Source organism: Leopardus geoffroyi, chromosome B3, assembly GCF_018350155.1.
Source record: "Leopardus geoffroyi isolate Oge1 chromosome B3, O.geoffroyi_Oge1_pat1.0, whole genome shotgun sequence".
Lineage (NCBI taxonomy): Eukaryota > Metazoa > Chordata > Mammalia > Carnivora > Felidae > Leopardus > Leopardus geoffroyi.
In genome coordinates, this window is record NC_059337.1 from 27,613,782 (window position 1) to 27,637,422 (window position 23,641).

General features: G+C 41.5%; 1 protein-coding gene and 1 pseudogene across 1 annotated transcript in view; one reads left to right on the forward strand and one right to left on the reverse strand.

Moving 5' to 3' along the window:
- The window catches only part of OCA2 (OCA2 melanosomal transmembrane protein), a 504,847-nt gene that overhangs the window by 325,642 nt on the left and 155,564 nt on the right, over positions 1 to 23,641 (reverse strand). The window contains exons 10-11 of the mRNA XM_045448936.1: positions 2,246 to 2,317; positions 282 to 347 (exon numbers count right to left, since the gene is read on the reverse strand). Coding sequence (XP_045304892.1) covers positions 282 to 347; positions 2,246 to 2,317 — 138 coding nt within the window. The remainder of the gene's footprint in view (positions 1 to 281; positions 348 to 2,245; positions 2,318 to 23,641) is intronic.
- On the forward strand, positions 16,152 to 19,165 carry LOC123582638 (annotated as a pseudogene).

Consider the following 23,641-nt stretch of genomic DNA (forward strand, 5'->3'; position numbering starts at 1 on the left):
AACTCAAAAATGTTACTAAGTTATCTAAACGACAATATTATTTAACTATCAGACAGGACTAAGACTGCAATTCTCCAGCTAACTAACCAGAGCACCAATCATTTCATTCCTCCACAGGAGAAATTGGCTAGGCCTGCGCTAACACTTCTTAATCAAGCCCTAATTGTCAAGCAGTACAATGTCTTTAATATAATGAAGTATTATCAGCAGTGGCAGCAAAAGAGAAGGCCCCAGATTACAACAGGCTTGGGGCCCTGTCCCACTGAGAGGATTGTAATTACCATGCCAAATAGCAGGGCCAAGGTCTCAAAATCAATCCACTCCACCACATGGGTCAGGCTGGGTCTCTGCAATCAAAGTACAAATTTCCCAATTAGTTTGAGGCATCATCCTTCTGGTGATAGCTGTAAAAAATGTGCCACTCTTTATAGCAAGCCCACTCATTTGACCACAGTCAAAAATCATACTATCCACTTGCTTTTAAAATTAGAGTATAACATCAATGAAAACGACTCGTGACCCAAGACATCATAATGTCAAGCTTATACATTTAGTAACAAGAAAAGCAAATTTCCTAAACCCTGTCCCTGGCAACTCCAACTCCAAAACTGCAGCCTGAAATGCAGGACTGACCCTTGAGATCAGTGAAGTTCCCACATGCCTTCCTTGGTATTGGAGCATGAGGCCAGGATGGCAATAACTGAAAGTTACACTTGTCCTACTCACCAGTTGTTCATCCACTCTCACTTCATCTAACAACCCTGCAGAGTAGGGAAGGCTGGGGTCATGGGGAATTGGGAGCACAGAGTATGAAGTGAGGGCACTTTGAGAGTCTCATTGTTGGGAAAGGACTGCATGGTGGCCCAAGGAGCTGCCCACAGCACAAGATGTGTGCCGCATTAATGTTTTCTAAAACAAAATAGCTACTACTATATTACTCCTTAACAGTTAATAAAAATAACGGTGGTTTACGTATAAGTTTTAGCATTCTGGGACATTTTACCCTTAGGGTTAGTATTTTTTTATACCAACTCTAGCCAAAATGAATGAATGAATGAGTGAATGAATGAATGAATAACAACATAGCCCCACATAGTTTTTTAAACCAGTTATTATTCTTTGGCTAACTAAATGGCCTTTAGTAGTACTTTGAAGAAAAAATCCTTTAAATTCTATAGATTTATTTTTTTCTTTTCAAATTTCTATTTAAATTTGAGTTAGTTAACATACAGTGTAACATTGGTTTCAGGAGCAGAACCCAGTGATTCATCACTTACATACAACCCTCAGTGCCCATCCCAAAAGGTGCCCTCCTTAATGCCCATCACTCAACTATCCCCCACCTACCTGGTTCCATCAACTCTCAGTTTATTCTCTATTGTTAAGAGTCTCTTATGGTTTGTCCCCCCCCCCTTTTTTTTCCACTTCCCCCATATGTTCATCTGTTTTGTTTCTTAAATTCCACATATGAATGAAATCATATGGCATTTGTCTTTATCTGACATTTATTTTGCTGTTGCTGGGAATGCAAACTGGTGCAGCCACTCTGTAAAACAGTATGAAGGTTACTCAAAAAGTTAAAAATAGAACTAACTACCCTATAACCCAGCAATTGCACTACTAGGTATTTACCCAAAGGATACAAAAATATGGAGTTGTTTTCAAATCCAGCTCTGTGTGCTGCCACCTTCTTCAGTTCCAGCACTGTTCCTTCAACAATGGCAGGCCTCTATCTCCAGTGGACACTTGGGCTCTCTTGCTTTTGCTTCTCTACATTCACTCCTATGTTCCTGCCAGACAGGCCACATGCAGGCCCTGATGTGGTGCCATCACCCCCAAATATGCATCTCCAGGGACCTCCTGATGTCTACAAGACAGAACTCCAACCTCACCATTTCTCACCTCTCTGCTCCAGGCAGGATGGCCCCCTCCAGTTCCCAAGGGCTGACAGCACCCAGAGCCAAATCTAACCACTCAGCTACACAGCCCTGAGCAACTGCATAGCGATGAGCCTTTCCTCAGCTAAAATGCAAAATAAGAAATGTGTGTGAAAGTCAAATGAAAAACAGTCATCAATGTTGATAAGGTTTGTTGGTTCATGCCTCCAGCATGGTTCCTGAGGGAGAAATGTGGAAATAGCATATAAAAGAATGAAAATCACTAGCTAATGCCTAATTGTTGGACTATCTTTGAATCTTATATTCTATACAGTGGTAAGCCATTGACTCAAAATGTTACAACTTACGTCTCCAATCACAGCCAGCGCTGCTAATGCTGCAAGGGAACCCAACATGGCTGCCAGTGTTCTGTGAACAATCTGTAAAGGAACATAAGAAATTATTGCATTCCAGTCCACAGGGTTTTAAAACGTACAAAAAGCCTATATTGCTATTAGCATCCATCAATGTTATTTCTATATGCCATTTTATACCATATCTATTAAAAATACATATAAATTATGGGTCCTTTTATTTCAGAATCTGGAAACCCCAAATACACACACAAACACCACCAGTCTGCCTTCTAATGAAAGCTAATTTCATTTCCTGAATAATTAGATGACCCAGGAATAGAAGCAGAAGGTTAACGTATGTTCTATAAGGAAGCCTGCAGTAAATTGTCATTAATTATTTACCATATAATCCTGAGGAAAGTAGACCATTAGCTCTACAACATATATCAATTATTCCCAATTAATGACACTGTTATTAAACCAAAGGTACATAGCCAAATGCTTAATCTAATTGAGATTTCAGTGTTACCACTGAATCATGAAAGTATGTTTTCTATTTAATTATAATTCAAATGGACATGGAATTTCTGAGACAAAATATCTTCATAGAAAGGCAAGGATGCAGAGAAATTGGAACCCTCAAACATTGATGGTCGGAGGGGTGCCTGGGTGGCACAGTCAGTTAAGCATCCAACTTCAGCTCGGGTCATGATCTTGCAGTCTGTGGGTTCGAGCCCCACGTCCAGCTCCGTACTGACAGCTCAGATCCTGGAGCCTGCTTTAGATTCTGTCTTCCTCTCTCTCTGCCCCTCCCCTGCTCATGTTCTGTCTCCCTCTCTCTCAAAAATAAACAAGCATTAAAAAATATAAAATAAAATATTGCTGGTGGGAATATAAAATGTTGCAGCCCTCATGAAAAAGTTTGGAAGTTTCTTAAAAAGTTAAATAATAGGGGCGCCTGGGTGGCGCAGTCGGTTAAGCGTCTGACTTCAGCCAGGTCACGATCTCGCGGTCCGTGAGTTCGAGCCCCGCGTCAGGCTCTGGGCTGATGGCTCAGAGCCTGGAGCCTGCTTCCAATTCTGTGTCTCCCTCTCTCTCTGCCCCTCCCCCATTCATGCTCTGTCTCTCTCTGTCTCAAAAATGAATAAAACATTAAAAAAAAAGTTAAATAATAAATTACCATATGACCAGAAATTCCTTTCTTAGGAATCTACCTAAGAGAAATGAAAATATATGTCCTATTAAATTAATTAAATGAGGCCATTAAATACAGAAGTGGTTCTAATGCCTTAGCAGCCTACATAAGCAAACCAAAATCTAAGCCTATAATAAATGCCTCAAGACTAAAAGATCAAAATCTATAGGGAATCTGGTGGCTCAGCTGATTAGCATCTGACTCTTGATTTCTGCTCAGATCATGATCTCACAGTTTATGAGATTGAGCCCTGTGTTGCTGGACTCTGCCATGTCAGCGCAGAGCCTGCTTGGAATTCTCTCTCTCCTCTTTCTCTGCCCCACCCCACCCCATGCCTCTCTCTCTCTCTCCAAATAAATAAACATTGAAAAAAAAGAAATCAAAATCTAAGAACAACTGATCATAAACAGCTAACTAGGCTTCCCAAATAAGGCAGATGCTTCAGCTATAGCCAATCAAATCATTTTTTTACTTTGCTTTCCCCCCTTTTCTCTGTAAAAGTCTTTCCCATAGCTCCTGTTGATAGAGCACTTCAAACCACTTCCAGTTTGGCACTGCCCAATTCTAACTGATTTTTGGTCAAATAAACTCTTTAAAATGTACTATACCTCAGTTTATCTTTTTAACGCTTCACATAAAGCATAAATGTTCATAGCAACATTATTCAAAATAGGCAAAAAACTGGAAACATTCCAAATGTCTATCCATGATGAGTGGATAAACAAAATGTAGTATATGCTACAACATGGAGCTAATGATACATGCTATATTATGAATGAACACAAAATGCATTATGCAAAGTGAAAAAGTGAAACACAAAAGACTACATTGTGTCATTCCATTTATATGAACTGTCCATAAAAGGTTAATTTAGAGATACAGAAAGATCAGGGTTGCCTGTGGCTGGAGGTAACAATAAGGACTGACTCCAAATGGGCCCTAGGGATCTTTATGGGATAAATTAATATTCTAAAATTGTATCATGCTTTTTCCATTTTTTGTGTGTCTTCTTCAATTTCTTTCATAAGCTTTCTAGGTTTTCAGCGTATAGATTTTTCACTTCTCCTGGATACGAAGAAAAAATATTGCTAAAATGTTGATACTGCCCAAAGCAATCTACATATTCAATGCAATCCCTGTCAAAATAACACCAGCATTCTTCACAGACTAGAACAAATAATCCTAAAATTTGTATGGAACCAGAAAAGACCCCAAATAGCCAAAGCAATCTTGAAAAAGAAAACCAAAGTAGGAGGCATCACAATCCCAGAATTCAAGCTATACTACAAAGCTGTAATCATCAAGACAGTATGGTATTGGCACAAGAACAGACACTCAGATCAATGGAACAGAATAGAGAACCCAGAAAGGGACCCACAAATGTATGGCCAACTGATCTTTGACAAAGCAGGAAAGAATATCCAATGGAATAAAGACAGTCTCTTCAGCAAGTGGTGCTGGGAAAACTGGACAGTGACATGCAGAAGAATGAACCTGGACCAGTTTCTTATACCATGGAAAATGGATGAAAGATCTCAGTGTAAGACAGGAAGCCATCAAAACCCTTGAGGAGAAAGCAGGCAAAAACCTCTTTGATCTTGGCCGCAACAACTTCTTACTCAACACGTCTCTGGAGGCAAGGGAAACAAAAGCAAAAATGAACTATTGGGACCTCATCAAAATAAAAAGCTTCTGCACAGCAAAGGAAACAATCAGCAAAACGAAAAAGCAACCAAGGGAATGGGAAAAGATATTTGCAAACGACATATCAGATAAAGGGTTAGTATCCAAAATCTATAAAGAACCTATCAAATTCAACACCCAAAAAAACAAAGAGCCCTGTGAAGAAATGGGCAAAAGACATGAATAGACACTTCTCCAAAGAAGACATCCAGATGGCCAAATGACACATGAAAAAATGCTCAACATCACTTCTCATCAGGGAAATACAAATCAAAACCACAATGAGATACCACCTGACACCTGTCAGAATGGCTAACATTAACAACTCGGGCAACAACAGATGTTGGCAAGGATGCAGAGAAAGAGGATCTCTTTTGCATTGCTGGTGGGAATGCAAGCTGGTGCAGCCACTCTGGAAACAGTACGGAGGTTCCTCAAAAAATTAAAAATAGAGCTACCCTACGACCCAGCAATTGCACTACTAGGCATTTATCCAAGAGATACAGGTATGCTGTTTTGAAGGGACACTGCACCCCCGTGTTTATACCAGCACTCTCAACAATAGCCAAAGTATGGAAAGAGCCCAAATGTCCATCGATGGATGAATGGATAAAGAAAATGTGGTATATGTATACAACGGAGTATTACTTGGCAATCAGAATGAAATCTTGCCATTTGCAACTACATGGATAGAACTGGAGGCTATTATGCTAAGTGAAATTAGTCACAGAAAGACAAAAATCATATGACTTCACTCATATGAGGACTTTAAGAGACAAAAGAGATGAAAATAAGGGAAGGGAAATAAAAATAATATAAAAACAGGGAGTGGGACAAAACAGGAGAGACTCATAAATATGGACAAAAAACAGGGTTACTGGAGGGGTTGTGAGAAGGGGGATGCGCTAAATGGGGAAGGGGCACTAAGGAATCTACTCCTGAAATCACTGTTGCACTATATGCTAACTAATTTGGATGTAAATTTTAAAAATAAAAAATTAAATTAAAAAAATAAAATTGTACCATGCTAATGGTTGCTGCTATGGTCTAAATACTTGTGTCCTCCCAAAATTCATACACCTGAAGTGATAGTATTAGAGGGTGGGATTTTGGGAGTTCATGAGGTCATGAAGGTGGAATCCTCAGAATGGGATTAGTGCCTTTATAAAAGAGGATACAGAGAGATCTCTTGACCCTTCCATCACATGATGATACAATGAGAAGTCTGAAACCTAAAAGAGGGCCCTTATCTAATCAGGCTGGCACTTCCACTTCCAGCCTCCAAGTCTGTGAAATAAATGCCTGTCATTTATAAGCCATCCAGTTTGTTGCATTTTGTTATAGCAGTCCTAAGAAACTGAGAAGTGAGGATGCTGCTATAATACCTAAAAATATGGAAGCAGCTTTGGAACTAGGTAATGGGTGGAGAGTGGAAGACTCTGGAGAGGCACACTAGGAAAAGCCTTAATTGCTGTGAATAGACCATTAAAAACAATTCTGGCAAGGGCTCAGAAGTAGGAGAGTCATCTGAGGAGAAGTCTCAGTCTTCAGAGAGAATATCTAAGTAGTTGAGAATAAAATGTTGGTGGAACTATTGATGGTAAAGGCCATTCTGAGGAAGTCTCAGACAGAATGAGGAACATGTTATTGGAAAATGAAGAAAAGGAAATTCTTGTTATAAACTGGCCAAGGACTTAGTTGAATTGTGTTTGTATCCTAGTTGTGAGAGGTAGAACCTGTAAGGGATGAAATTGGCGAACTGGTTGATGAGTCTTCTAAGCAAAGGGTTGCAGGAGCAGCTTTGAGTAAAATGAGAGAAGTGAGAAGTGACTTAAAGATGGAACAGTTAATTAAAAAGGAAGCCAAACTTTAAAATGTGGAATTTTCAGCCTATCCAAACTAAAAGAAATGAGAAAGCTTCAAGAGAATACACAAAGCATATGGCCAAATTTCATAAAGACATCAGTTTGGATCTGACATCACATGGGAAGCTAGGAGTTATTCATCAAGACAGTGGGGAGATTAGTCAGCCATCTAAACAAAAGCCAAAACCTACTGTCCAACACAGTAGAAGAATAGCCCAGAAGACATTTCAGAGATCATCAGGGCTGCACCTCCCATTCTAGGCCCAGAGTGCAAGAGCCTGCATGACAGAAATATTTCAAAGGGCAGGCCAGTGCTACTTGACACCGCTTTGCAATGTGGGCTCCAGTGCACCTGGTATGCCCAGCAAAGCACAGTGGGTATGAATATCTTCACCTTGATTTTGAAGGATAGATCACCTGAAGCCTCAGGCTTTGGACCCAGTCATGGGACATGGCAGGCCCTTCTTCCCTCAGCACAGATGGATACTCAGGGCCCAGGACATGGCAGAGAGCCCTTCTGCCCACCCACCAGGGACTCTTGAAGTAAAAACCACCCCATCCCCTCACATGACCCCTTGAGGAGGCCAGTGCCTCCAAAATGTGAGCAAGCGTTTCCTATTCATGTAACAGTCAAGGCACAATGTCAAGGCAGTGACAGACAACTGTGCTCAGGGAATGGCCAGGAAACAAAAGCCAGCAGTGCCCCTCACAGAGTTCATAATCCACCTGTGGGGGAATGAAACACAGCCATGGGTCTGTACCTCAGAACAAGTTGGAGGGAGAAAAAAGGGCAGGCAGATGTTTCTCCCACAGAGTCCTGAAGGGGCTTTAGGGCTAGAAACAATGAGACTTCCCAGCACACCTAGGAGAATGGCTAAAATAAAAAGTAGAAACAACACCAAATACTAGTGAAGATGCAGAGACTGGATCATTCACACATTGCTGGTGGGAATGTAAAATGGTCCAAAAACCTAAACGTGCAACTACCCTACTACCCACCAATTCCATCCTGGGCATTTTATTCCAGAGAAATGAAAACCTGTGTTCACACAAAATCAGCACATGAATAATCATCACAGCTTTATTTGTAACTACCCCAAACTGGAAATAACCCAGATGTCCTTAAAGAGTTGAGTGGTTAAACAAACCATGGAACATCTACATTATGGAATCCTACTCAGCAATGAAAAGGTATAAACCACTGATACATGCAACAACCTGGATGAACCTCCAACAGAATTACACTGAGTACCCATTCTAAAATGTCACTCAATGTATGACTCAATTTGGACATTCTTGAAATGATAAAATTATAGAAATGGTGGGAAGATCAGTAATTGTCAGTAAGAAGGGGGTTATAAGAAATGGAAGGAATTGGGTGTGGGTACAAAAGGAAAACATAAGGCATCCTTGTGGGGATGGAAATGTTCTGTATCCTCAATGTGGCAATGTTAATGTCCTGGTTGTGATATTCTACTACAGTTTTGTAAAGAGGAGCCAAATATGTCAGACCCAAAATATGCCATTTTGGCATATTGATTATTTTGAATCAAAGTTACTTAATAAACAGCTGTTGCAAGAAAGATACTCTGAACCTTTTGTTGATCCCCTTAAAAGAAAAAATAAATCTCATATATGAAAGGTACTTTTCCTGTACTAGGATAGAAGCCATCCTCATCAGGAATTTAGGGCTGAAAAGGCTATATAAACAAGACTTGTTACTTCACTAATTTCCTATCCAAGTAGTAGACAAATCCCTTTGCCTTGTCAATTCTTCACAAAATTATTATTTTCTTGTCTAAAAGGTATAAAAGCTGCCTTCTTTGGCCATATCTTTGAGTCTCATGTTTTTATGGGGCTCCTACATGTACAAAATTAGTTTGTTTTCTCCTATAGATTAATAGGAGAAACTTAATTATCAAACCAACTGACACAATGACATAGTGATATAATGACTAATTAAAAAAATATCTTTTGTCACTCAAATGACCAACATTTATTTCCCAGCTATATCTAGTCTTCATCTACAGTTCTTAAAAACATTTCAGACCTATGAAAGTTAAACTGGATTAAGGAGTGCACTTATGTTGATGAGCACCAGGTGTTCAATGGATGAGCTGAATCACTAAATTGTACACCTGAAACTAATATTACACTGTATGTTAAGTAACCAGAATTTAAATAAAAACTTAAAATAAAAAAGGAGTGCATTTGTTGTGATGAGCACCAGGTGTTGTATGGAAGTGTTGAATCACTATATTGTACACCTGAAATTAATATTACTCTGTATGTTAACTAACTGGAATTTAAACAAAAATTTAAATGGGAAGGAAGGAAAAAAGGAAGGAAGGAAGGAAGGAAGGAAGGAAGGAAGGAAGGAAGGAAGGAAGGAAGGAAGGAAGGAAGGAAGGAAGGAAGGAAATGGGTGTCGTGTCATTAATGAAGTTGACTTTTGGACCCCATCCAAGGGCAGTGGCTGGTTGCCAGGAGGACCAACCGTGTGATTAGAGAATTAAAACTGTTAGCCCCACTCCCCAACCTCTAGAGAGGGGCTGAATCGGCCAATGGCCAATGACTTATTTAATCATGACTATGTAATGAAGCCTCGATAAAAACACAAAATGATAGCTTTTTGGTCCTTGTTTTCAGAGATCTTCCATGCTTGGGGAACCAAAACACTTCCACATGCCACCAAGCTGGGCCCCATGCTCCATAAGAACAGAAACTCTTTTGTTGGGTACCTTGCCCAATGTATCTCTTCACATTCTTTAATAAGCTAATAAAAATAAGTGTTTCCCTGAATTCTGTGAGCCACTCTAGCAAGTTAATCAAACCTAAGGAGGAGGTTTTTGGAATCTCTAATTTGTTGCAAGTTGGTCAGAAGCCAGGGGCTTATGACTGGTTTCTGAAGTTGGGGTTGGGCATGGAACACTTAACCTGTGGAATCTTATGTGCTAGCACTGAGTAGATACTGTCATAAATTGAGTTAAGTTCTCAGACACCCTGCTGGTATCTGAGAATTGCCTGATGCTAGGGGGAGACCATTTTGGAATTGGCTCTGGGAAACTTTAGGGTTCCCAGACCAGACAAAGCACATAGGAGGGAAGAAGGGAAATTTTTCCCACCCCCACAATTTGCAAAACATTATCCTTGAGAGAAAGTGGATAAAGAGTGCAGGAAATCACTGTATTTCTTTGTTTCAACTATATGTGAATATGTAGTTATGTCAAAATTAAAACTTTAATTTAAAAAAGTCATTGCTTCTCTCCTCCAAGTCATTGCAAAATTTAAATCGAGGATAGAACTTAGGATCCTATTCAGCATAGCACTTACAGTAAAAAAATAAATAATAAAGAATAAGAATATTTGGGGTCAAATCTGATGACCCCAAAGACCCTTCTCATTCCAGAATTCCATGGCAATATCTTCCTAAATCTGGAACGTTGAAATTAATGCCATCAAAATATAAGGAGCATTCACACGATGCTCATTTTAATTGAAAAATAGCACAGCAACAACAGTGCATTCACTGGTCACTGCGCCTGGCATTGAGGACTCAGTAAATACAGAAACTGGTATGCCCAGTCCCTGTAAACAAGAAATGAGTATTTAGTAAACAGAGTGATTGAGGTCCTGGGACAGAGAGGCCTGAAGGTATGACACAGTCAGGACACAAGACACCCAGAGAAACAGGAAGATTCAGGCCTGAATAGGTGTCCAGGGCCAAAAGGCAACCCCTTTTGCAGTGTCAGAGGCAGAAGGAAAGGAGAGGATGTGCCAGCAGTCAGGGCCAGGCAATTGGGTCATGCTCAGGAGGGGTCTGGGTTTAATCTCATCATTTTTCATTTAAAACAAACCAACTACTTGCCAAAAAAATGCACATCTTTTTTTTTTTTTTTTTTTTTTTTTTGCTTTGTATGTGTGTGTATGAGAAAGAGTAAAGAACAGCAAGAACGAATTAAAGGAAAATGTTGCAGATCAACAAACTTCAAAACAGCATGGAGCCTTAAGTAAGTTCTAAGCAGCCTATTTGGGTGTATGTTAATTTCCCTGACTCTTGTTTAATATAATGAGGCAGGTTGCCAAGATGCAAAGTTCTTTTCCTTCTCACTACCATTCCAAGGCAGGTTTCATTTGTCTTGTTTTTTTCTAGTTTTGGGAAAAGCAATACATAGAACATTTTTCTAATTGGTCAAAAATGGTTTTTAATGCACTTGACTTTAAAATCACTGAAATCTTCATGAAAGATAATAAATTAAAGCACTGTACATAATCTCATGAAGTCTGCACCTAAATGCATTCTGCTCAGAGATTGCAAATCACTTAGAAACAGCTCTCACAAGCAAGAATATATCTCTATATTTTGTCTGTTATGTGTGATATACTACAGAAATCTAAAATTAAGCTCAAAATCCACATTGAAATGCAAGTTTTCTCAACAGTGCTCACAGAGATCACTTTTACGTGATGCAATGCCTTTTTAACTATTATTTTTACAAACAATACAGGCAAAGTTGTTTCAAAATGTTTATAAACTATTCTGGGCAATGTAGGTTCCAACCACCTTGACAGGTGTCATGCCAATCACAGAACCTCTGTTAATGTGGGTAACCACTTTCAATGTCTTATGAAGTAGATTGCATGGGTGATGATAAAGTCCTACTTTAATTGCATTCCTTATGATATAGTTAAGGGCTTAAATCAATTATATTCAGTTATTCCAGTTATTTTGTTACATAAAAAAATACTACATATTCTGCTATTATGACAATGTAGCCTTACACTAGTGCAAGAAGGAAGAAAAGAGGAAGAAGAATGAGAAGAAAAAGATAAGAGAGAGGGAGCAAAGAATAGAGAGAGACACACACAGAAAGTGAACACTATCAAATGACCCAGGTTTTCATTAGGACCAGTGCCTTGGAATCTAAACATTATCCTCACTTTGAATCAGTGTTCTCTGCCTTCAGCCTAACCCTATCCTCAGACTGACTACATTGGGCTTGAATGATCCTTAGGCACTTGGCACCAAAGCCACAACCTCTCACCCTACATGCCACCACCGGGCTCCCTTCTCACTAGCAGCACTTTCAGCCATTTCTCTACTGAGTCTCACATGAAATGGAAAATGGATGGAATGTTAAGTGTGTTCCAAAGATCCTGAGTTCCTTGATGTGTTGATAATCTAGCTTAACATAAAACCCTGTGACACAATAGGCATGGAAAATGCTGGTTAAACATACATACACATATACCTTTCTGCAATGTTTCCAAAACCTAATTGCTACTGGGCTTTCCCTGTCAAGAGGCAACCAGAAAGAACAGGCAAAAGAACATGTACCCTGGGAGTGGCTGCAGGTTATCTGGGAGCCAATGTCTAGTCCTGCTAGTCCACTGAGGCCACACAAGCAGGCATGTGTTCCGTATAGAAGTTGTTTGTGTGATTTGTCATGCATTTCTGCCCAGAGCCACACATACACAATCATGGAGGGCTTAGTTGGTTTGTACTCCATATCTTGCCTTAGGATCAGAACTGGCCCTTCTGTTCCTGATGCCAAGAGGGATTAACATGCATCACCTCCTTGAGCCAGACCAGGCTGACCCCCTGGAATGGATCAGGGAGGGAAGAGAAATATGCAGATGTATAGACTCCAAAGATTGTGAGATATGATAAGAGAAACAGAGAAAAGTGTCCTAGCCCCAGCTCGCTTGGGTATGCACTAAGGCAAACTTAATGACTAATCATAAACAACACATGGGTAGTATACATATTGCCTTGGCGGGAATAGTTAGTTGGAAGTCTCACCTGAGGGGAGGATGCTCCACCCAGCACCCTCAATCAAGACTCCACCTGGGCTGTTCTTTGAGGGGCTTCCCCAGACAGAAGGTTGGATGTTGTGAGTACCCAATTTGATGTATGAGCCTTCTTTGCTCTTCTCTGTACTTCTCTCCCTCTTTATGTTTACCATAATTGTTTAATTCCTTATATTTTCTTTCCCTTATTATTAATAAGGTTTTCCTCCATGAAACCAAAAGTGTGCCTATCTAGAATTACTATTGTTCAGAACAGAATAACAAATGCCAATCTGAGCAGAGCTTCAGAGGTTCTGTGCAGGCAACAGTCCTGTCATCAGATCCCAGCAGAGCAGAAAGCAACAGGTTAAGTCACTGGGATGTTTGGATGGCTGTGGACATAGAAAATGCTGACTAATTTGGAAATTGGCCCCAAAGTATGACACTCCAGATACAAAAACCTAAAACCTAAAATAGGTAGCAAGGCTTTATAGACTGGGCAGTAGTCCATAAAAAATACTAATATACAAGGTGAGGGAAAATCGCAACTCAACTGATATGATAGAAAATATTTAATAAGAGGGTCACCTCTGACAAACAAGAAGCCAAAAATGTACCTAATGAGCTTGGAGGTTTGGACACAGGGGTGAGGCAGATACTAAAACATAGAAGCTGTGAGGGGAGAAATGAATTCCGGACATGGGACTGTGAGGTGAGATGAAGATTCTGGAACATGAGGCTGTGAGGTTAGAGGTGAATGTTGGAATATAGAGGCCTGGGAGGTGAGAGGTGAATGCTGGAACAAAGGCTGTTAGGTGAGAGGTGGATGCTGGAACATGGGGCTGTGAGATGAGGAGTGGAAACTGGAACACAGGGCTGTGAGGTGAGAGGTGGATGCTGGAACGCTGGGCTGTGAGGCGAGAAACAGATGCTAGAACAGGGGCTGGTCAGGTGAGAGGTAGAAGCTGGAACATGGAGCTGTGAGGTGAGAAATGGAAGCTGGAACAGAGGGCTATGAGGTGAGAGGGAATACTGGTATAGGACGCTGTGTGGTGAGATGTGAATGCTAGAACAGGGACTGGCAGATGTGAGGTGGATCCTGGAACAGGGGGTTGTGAGGTAAGAGGTAGATGCCGGAACATGCGGGCTTGAGGTGTGAGGTGGATGCTGGAATGAGAGGCTATTAGTTGATGCCACCTGTGTAGGTTCCCTATAAGCCTGTGTGCTTCCTCACAGTGCCCTCCCAGGGTGAGAAGTGGGTTGTATGGCATCCCCATCTTACACTGGTTCATAGTGTGAATCAGAGGCAGAGAATTCCTACTCAAAGGTTGTAGCTCCCAGATTGGACCAGGAGGCTGAATAGGGTGACAGCTTTAGTGCATCTTGTAGGGAGGTTATATATTTGGGTGCAGAGGCAACCATTGTGACCAGTGGATGGACTGGGGTGGATTGTGTTATATGCTCCCAAACATCACCCGACCCCAGGCCCTCACCCTGCTTTGGAAGATAGCATGTGAGCAGATGGAAGCAATCTACCCTGCCTCCAATGCCCACTTTTTTTTTTTTTTTTTTGCCCTTATGTGTATTTTGTCAGTCCTGGCTGTTTGTTCTTGCTGATATTTTACCATTACTGGTTTTTATACGATATATTCCCTTTGAAAGGCCCCTCATGTACTGTGTGACCTAAGGAGAATGCATATGAACAAATCATATATTTTCTTTCTAGGTATTACCCACATAATACTGAGTTAATTTTCTGGCATGACTTATGTTACACAAAATTATAGATCCTGGAGCTTAAAGGTGTCATTTGCAGCAGTCCTCAATCATACAAAACATATCCAGTCTCCAATTGATCCTCTGTTGCCTAGGAGGACAGATTAGGTTTCTCCTCAAAAAGGAAAATAAGAATAATTGTGTCACTGAATTTTCAGGGCTAAGTTCATAAGGTACAAATTCCTATTACATACTACAAACATTTCTGCTAAGAAACTACAGAAGCTTAGCTACCACAGTAAAAGAAATATGCCAGTTGTTAACTCTTCTGGCTTTGGAGAATCACAATAGGTGGCTACAATTCCACAGATCCATTTAGGGAATTAGGATGTTACCAAACACTATTTTTTCATGTGACTATATCCTAAAAATTGAAATAGAGTTTAGAAAAACATGTTGTTTGAAGTTTCCCACAACTTCCTTTTAACATTCTTCCAAAATGACTGCTCTATGGTCACATATCATCAAATGGAAATTATTTTCACCACAGGATGAAAATACCACATTAGGTATGTCTGTTTCCTTTACTTCCAAATGAAATAAAAACAGGACTCAAAAAGATATTCACACCCCCATGTTCATTGTAGCATTATTCACAATAGCCAAAATATTGAAACAACCTAATTGTCCATCAATGGATAAAGAAGATATGGTGTGTGTGTGTGTGTGTGTGTGTGTGTGTGTGTGTGTGTAATGGAATATTATCCAGCCGTGAGAAAAAGGAAATCCTGCTATTTGTGACAATAGGATGGACCTTGAGGGCATTATGCTAATGAAATAAGTCAGATGGAGAAAGGCAAATTACTGTATGAACTTACCTATATTTAGAATCTAAAATAGCCAAACATAGAAACAGAGCAAAATGGTGGTTACCAGGGATGGGGAGAGGTGGGGGGCGGGCAATTGGGCAGATGTTTGAGGGTACAAACTTGCAACCAGAGGGCAAGTAAGTTCTGGAGATCTAATTAATGTACAGCATAGTGATTATAGCCAACAGTACTGTATCATAAACTTCAAAGTTGCTAAGAGACTAGATTTAATTATTCTCACCACATAAAAGAATTGATAATTATGTAACTGTGATAGATATGTTGGTTAAACTACAGTGGTAATCATACTGCAATATACAAATGTACAAGTCAAGATGTTGTACCCTTTAAATTTACACGATGTTATGTGTCAATTTAGAAATTTTTAGAAATCTGTGCATTCCAGACCTCCAGTGCTCTAAAAGTGGCAGGCAGGCAGGCAGACAGGAAGGAAGGAGAAAGGAAGAAATGAGGAAAAGAGGGAAGGGTTCTGTAGAATACCAAAAGAGAATCTTTTAAATAACACATTGTCGATCTTGGATTCCGTGGTAGCGGTGGTGGCTGTAGGGTACCGCGTTTGGGGAGTGGCTCTCCCCTCCCCCTTCCCCCAGTTCGGTGGTGGTGGCTCCTCCCACTGGGGGGGTGGTGCGTAGGTAGTGGCATCTGCGGCCAAGGCAGCGGCTGCTGCTAACCCCAACTTCACAACCAGTGCAGAGCCCAACGTGGGGCTTGAACTCACAGCTGTGAGATCAAGACCTGAGCTGAGATCAAGAGTCGGATGCTTAACGAACTGAGCTACCCAGAAATGACATCAGATGTACCATCACTGGGTCCAGCCATTGCCTCAGGAAACCCTGGGGCTGGGATTCAAGGTGGAGGAACCATTGTCCACAGGGCTATTAAGTGGTGACCAGGGTTGGATTTTGATGATGATGGAGAAGGTAAATTTTTGAGGTGTGATGATGATCAGATGTCTAATGATAAGGAGTGACTTGCCATGTTGGATGATGAGCAGAGCTCTGCAGATAAACAGAGACTCACCAGGGAAAATCACATTTAAATTGAACAGGGGCAACGGAACAAGATGACAGCCTACATCACAGAACTGTCAGACATGGTGCCCACCTGTAGTGCCCTGGCTCAAAAACCAGACAAGCTAACCATCTTACCCATGGCAGTCTCTCACATGAATTCCTTGTGAGGAACTGGGAATACATCCACTGATGGCACCTACAAGCCTTCATTCCTCACTGATCAGGAACTCAAACCTTTGATCTTGGAGGCAGTGGATGGCTTTCTGTTTATTGTCTCATGTGAGATAGGTCAGGTAGTTTACATCTCTGACTCAGTGACCCCTGTTTTGAACCAGTCTGAATGGTTTGGTAGCACACTCTATGATCAGGTGCATCCAGATGATGTGGACAAACTTCATGATCAGCTTTCCACTTCAGAAAATGACCTGACAGGGCGTATCCTTCCAGACCTGAAGACTGGAACAGTGAAAAAGGAAGGCCAACAGTCTTCCATGAAGATGTGTATGGGCTCAAGGAGATCATTTATTTGCCATAGGAGGTGTGGCAATAGCTCTGTGGACCCAGTCTCCATGAATAGACTGAGCTTTGTGAGGAACAGATGCAGGAATGGACTTGGCTCTGTGAAGGATGGGGAACCTCATTTTGTGGTGGTCCACTGCACAGGCTATACCAAGGCCTGGCCCCCAGCAGGTGTCTCCCTCCCAGATGATGTTCCAGAGGCTGGCCAGGGGAGCAAATTTTGCCTAGTGGCCATTGGCAGACTACAGGTAACCAGTTCTCCCAACTGTACAGACATGAATAACATTTGTCAACCAACAGAGTTCATCTCACGGCACAACATTGAGGGGATATTCACTTTTGTGGAACACTGCTGTGTGGCTACTGTTGGCTACCAACCACAGGAACTCTTAGGAAAGAATATTGTAGAATTCTCTCATCCTGAAGACCCACAGCTTCTAAGAGACAGCTTGTAACAAGTGGTGAAGTTAAAAGGCCAAGTGTTGTCTGTCATGTTCTGGTTCTGGTCTAAGAACCGGGAATGGCTCTGGATGAGAACCAGCTCCTTTACTTTCCAGAACCCTCACTCAGATGAAATTGAGTATATCATCTGTACCAACACCAATGTGAAGAACTCCAGCCATCAACCAAGGCCTACACTGTCCAACACAATCCAGAGACCACAGGTAGGTCCCATGGCTAATTTACCCTTAGAGATGGGCTCAGGGAAGTTGGCATCCAGGAAGCATCAACAGCAAACAGAATTGGATGTGGTATCAGGAAGCGATGGACTGGCTGGCTACAATCATTCCCAGGTTTCTGTTCAGCCTGTAACAACCACAGGGCCAGAACACAGTAAGCCCCTTGAGAAGTCAGATGGTCTGTTTGCCAAGGATAGAGATCCAAGATTTTCAGAAATCTACTCCAACATCAGTGCAGATCAGAGTAAAGGCATCTCCTCCAGCACTGTCCCTGCCATCCAACAGCTATTCTCACAGGACAACACATTCCCTCCTACCCCCACCCCCAGCCGGCAGAGAATTTCAGAAATAGTGGTCTGGCCTCTCCTGTAACCATCGTCCAGCCATCAGCTTCTGCAGGGCAGATGTTGGCCCAGATTTCCCACCACTCCAACTCACCCCAAGGAGCCCCAACTTGGACCCCTAGCACCCGCCCAGACTTCTCTGCCCAGCAGGTGGCTACTCAGGCTACAGCCAAGACTCGTTCTTCCCAGTTTGGTATGGGAAGCTTTCAGACTCCATCCTCCTTCAGCCCCATGTCCCTCCCTGGTGCTTCAACTGCGTCACTTGGTGCTGCTGCCTCCCCCTAGTCTCACCAATCATGGATCCAACTTTGCTCCTGAGACTGGACAGACTACAGGACAATTCCAGACACAGACAGCAGAGGGTGTAAGTCTGGCCACAGGAGCAGGGCCAGCAGCCTCATCATCGCTCAAGTTCTAGAGAGCAACAGCTATCAGCATGGCAACCTGGCCCGCCTGAGGTCTTCCAGGAGATGCTGTCCATGCTGGGAGACCAGAGCAACAGCTACAACAACGAAGAATTTCCTGACCTAACTATGTTTCCCTCCTTTTCAGAATAGAACTATTGGGGTGAGGATATAAGGGGTGGGGGAGGAAAGTCACCGTTTGTTTTTAAAAAGCAAATGTTTCTGTAAAGAAAATAAAAGTCCCTCTCCCATAATTTCCCTCACCCCTAATGTGTACCCCTTCCCCTTCTGGCCTTTCCTTGCCCTCCTGCCTCTGAGAAGAAATGGGGTGAATCCTGAAGGCTTTGGGGATCTTTGAAAAACTGAGGCTGGGTGAAGTTAAGAATGCCTTTCCTTACACCTCCTGACCAGAGATTTATGCAGAAATGATTTTTCCTAGGGTCAATAGGCAGGTTAGAGAAACTGACATCCATTCATCCACTATTTGCCTTGGATACTGTGGCTTGTTTTGGGAAAGAAATTGTGAATAAAGTTGGGGAGAGGAGAAATGTCCTCCTATTTGAAGATCATGAAACATGGTAGGTTACATATACCTGTATGGCTTTAGGAAGTGAGCATAGGCTCTTTCTGCTGCCTAGTGAGTGAGGAAGTGAGAGAGGGAGAAGGAAAGTGTGTGTGTGTGTGTGTACGTGCATGCACATGTGTGTTTCTCTATCTTTTTCTCCCTATTAGGGAGTTATGCAGAATTTGTCTCAGATTTTATCTTTGTTTTTCCATGTAATTTTCAAAGAGTCCTAAGGAGTTAAATCTTCTATGTATTTTCCACTTAGTATTGCAGCCAAAGAGTATTTAAACAAACATCTTTGCTGCACTTACATCTATTCCCAGCCAATATGCAACTCTAAGCAGATATATAAAGTCTTTTGATATGGCTTGTCTCTCATCGAACATATTTAGTAGTAAAGCTGGGTCATTCCTGCTTTTGGTGCTCTCACCTTATAGAGAATATCTGCAAACATTACAGATGTTTAGGGTGTGAAGATAACCCCCTTTTAAAACCCCATACTTGGCCATACTTGCTGCATTTTTCTGTGAGAATCACAGATGATGTGTGTTCTGTAGAGGTTATTTCTGCATGGAAACTCAACTTCTTGGATTAGCAGTCCCAGGGAAATCTTCACTGCTGGAGTTTAAACCAAGTCTTGCAAAGTAGCCTCCTTCATCCCATTCCCAGTTCAGTCTGACTAGAAACTGAGACTTGGGTCTGTTTTGGACCTATAGTTCTTCCTCTTTGCTCCCTCCAATCTTAAGATTGGATTTTGCTTTATGATACAAGAGTACGAATCCATGTGATAGATGGGGCCTGGACTCCCATTCTAACAGGGTCACAGAGTTAACTATAGCCATATAAATGCAGATACAGGTTATTACTCTCTCTCTGTACATTTCTCAGGTAACAGTCATGTGTAGCAGCCATTTTTTTAATTGGCTCAGGCCAGTATCTTAAGTGCAAGACTGAATTAATAAGGAGAAGACATATTAAACGTAGCCATAGGAAACTGAGGGGCATAGATGGCCTTAGAGAGGCTGAGAGAACATCATTACTGGGTTTCTCTCCCTTTTGTCTCCAGTCCGGTGCCAGGTAGTGGAGGTGAAAAGGAGATTTTTTTTTATTCTATGTGCACACATACCGTATACATATATATATATTTATATCACAGTTTAAGAATCCAAAAAGTTGAGCTTCCAATGGAATCCTTGTTTTTAATAATTGTTTTTAAATGTGATCAGGACTATAATATTGTACAGTTATTATAGAGCTTTTGGGGAAGGAGAGAGGAGGGAGACGAGGCTCTGGGGGTTTTGTTTCTGATTTTCCTTCAGGGTTTTATTTTTTTTTTTCTTGTTGGCCATTTCTGTACTGCTGGCATCTGTGCTGAGCTTTACAGTGACAAAAATAATGACATGTAGCAAAGATTTTAAAACAAAATATTTTTTTCCATTTGTAAAAAAAAAAATAACACATTGTCAGCAAATAAAATAACTTTCAAGAACAATGAAACTGTACTGTACTATCAAGAGACTTGCCCAAGCTAGACCATAGAAGCAAAACAGATGGGAGAAAGAAATATCCCACTGCTCCCATCACTCTCCCTGTCCCCAGTAGATGTGCCCTGATGCCACCTGCCCCTTGTCGTTCCCATCCCTCCCCAGTGCTAGATCAGGTCCACACCCTGGGAGGTCTCAAGTGGTAAAGGAAAGGATATAAGCCTATCCCTGTCCTCAGTGTGATGTGCCCTTGCTGAGGGGTCATGGCAGTGCCTCCTGCACCCTGATCCTGAGCCCCATCTCCTAAAGGAGATCATGTGGGGAGACATGCAAACTGAAGCTCAGGCCAGGACTTGGGTGTGGACACTCCCCTGTGGTCATGACTTGTCTGCTTCTAATACTGAGGGCACCCAGGCCTCCAGGGAATCAATTCTCCAAACTGCCAGGTGTGGGCAATAGGTCAGACTCTCCACCCCTGCCTCAGAGCAGCCCAATTGTGGTGCCAGAGGTAATCCAGTGACATGAAGACAAAGTAGCACTGGGATCTATCTTATGCATACATTCAACACATATTCAGTTTCATATTCATGCACATGCACACACACAATCACACTCACACTAACAAGCATACACAGACACACACAATCTTGCACACACACACATCCACTGAGTTTTACACTCACACACATCTATAATCTTGCACACTCATGCAGCATCAACCATCTCACACTTGCACACACACACACATTCTACACCCTCCTCACACTCTGACTCACACACACACACACACACACACACACACACACACACACACACTTGCCCCAAATGTCCTCCCAATTGATGCCTCCAGCTCATAGCAGCCAGGTCTTTTGATTAATCATAAAACTGGGAGAAAAGGCAAGCCCCCACCTATCAACTTCTGATTTCTTCTTGCATATACACAAGGGCAATCAGCTCCTTGCACCACCCACATGTTTGAGACGAGGCAGCTAAGCTGAGGCCCCGATTCTCAGCTATGTAATGAAGCTCAGCAACCATGTGGCAATCTTTGATACTTCCACTCTCCCTCCTAAGAGGATGTAGGTGGTCATGGAAGAAGATGAGTTCAGTCCTGCCTTTCCCACTTACCACAGCTGAGATCTGTATGAAGTTGTCTTCTGCATGGTTTCTCCAGCTATAAAACAGGAGTGTAACACCTCCCTCATGGGAACCTCCTATGTTAGTTACCTAGGGCTGCTGTCACAAAGTAGGTGGCTTAAAAAAGCACAGACTTATACTTTGATAAGTCAGAAACCCAACATACAGTCAGCAGGACAGCATTCCTTCTGAGGGCTCTAGGAAGAATCCATCTCCTCAGCTCTTCCAGTTTCTAGAGGCTATCCATATTCCAGGACCAATGCCCATCTTTTCAATTCTCAAAGCTATCAACAGTGGATAAAAAGTAATCACATCACCTTTCTATGACCCTTATTCCATAATTATGTCTCCTACCCACAGCTGGGAAAGGTTCTCCACTTTCAAGGAATTGGGCCCACCTGGATAATCCAATATACTCTCCCAAGGCCCTTAACTTAATCACATCTGCAAATTTCCTTCTGCCTTATAAGGTCATATATTCACAGGTTCTGGACTACCACACGTTTTTGGACTTAAATAATATAACATTTGCAAACACAAAGCTGGACCATGGTATGCCATAACAGACATTTGTTCACTCTTTGTCTAGCTTTTGCAATTCTGGCTTCAGACATTTCCCTGCTCCTTGACAAGTGATGCAGCCTAGGTAGAAGCAAGGGTTGAGCCCCTACTTCACCTTTACCAGTTCAGGGACTTTTAGCAAGCAATTTAACTTCCCTGAGCTTCAATTTACTCACCTATAAAGTGGGTATAATAATAAAGCCCATTTCATGAGATTATGGTGGAGGTCCTATTAACACAGAATTTTCAGAGCTGTGCTTGCCTTTTCACACATTAGCTCTGCTAGGTATCAATATCATCACTATTTTCTTTGAAGTTAAAGTTCTCAGGTCCCACTGTGGCCCTTCTTTATGCACTATCATCCTCCCCACCCCCCGCCCACACACGCATACCTCTTAACTTGATCTAGCTTCAAAACAGATAATTCAGTTCAGAGACTGCATGTCCAGGAACAGTCAAGGGCATGGGTAACAACCTTCAGGAGTGCTGGGACACTTCCTTCAAGACAAATCTACAAAATACCGGATATTTTTCTAATGAATTGCTTTGAAAACCCTTGAAATATCAAGTTGTGATCTTATCAGAAGAAATGTAGACAGCATGGCCAAGTATAGTTAGAAGATTCATGCCCCATCCAACTCTTTCAATTACAAAAGTGTATTTGAAATTCAGCATATTTTTCTGTTAAGTAAAGGAATTGTATTACATAATCCACCAGCTCTCTTGCAGTTCTGAAGTCTCTGACTTCAAAGAAGAAAAAGAAAGGCATCTCTGGAACAAGGTAATGGAGCCTGCTAGACAAAGTCTGCCAGATGCTACTAGAAGCAATATGTTCTGTGAATCACAATAGTAACATCTCAGCAATAAGAAAAGACTTGCAGACAAAGGGAAATGAATTAGGGGGCAGAGCCATTAGCCACAGCTATAATTTAAATTTCAGCCTTGCAAAATTCAATAACAAAAATTAGGAAGGCTTGACTTGGAGGCTTCCACTGGAAAATGGCACTGTGGTATGTACATTGCATTGTGAAATATAGCATCTCGCCTCTCTCCAAATGCACCTCCCATTTCTGGAGATTAAAGTAGAGGCCCCCTGGAAGACTAGAGGTGTTCTCTATTCATCTATTTTGAATTTCATTTCACAGTTAATTTTTAAACCAAATGTTTTATGAGCTTCTAAATTAAAGGACCCAGGGCAATGACACATGATCTCACACAAAGGCTACATCATTTTGCTTCAATTAGATAAAGTGAGTGAAAAGGAAAGAAAAACCTCCTTGTTTCCAACAGAAAGGAACCCGTGGTGGCAATTCTTCCTAAAACATAATTCCAGATATTAAATGGGGGGCACATAGGGGAAAAGTATTATTTCCTTTATATTGTGAAATATTTGTCATTAAGACCGTGTCACACTGTTTCAATATGATTTCATATAGTATAAGGGCATAGAAGCCTTCACTGTGATAATGGAATTTTTAGAATGCTGCATTGGGAAATCTCCAGAAACCCTATTAAATATGCAAAGTTCAAGAATTAGAAAGATTGATCCAATTTTGTTCTTT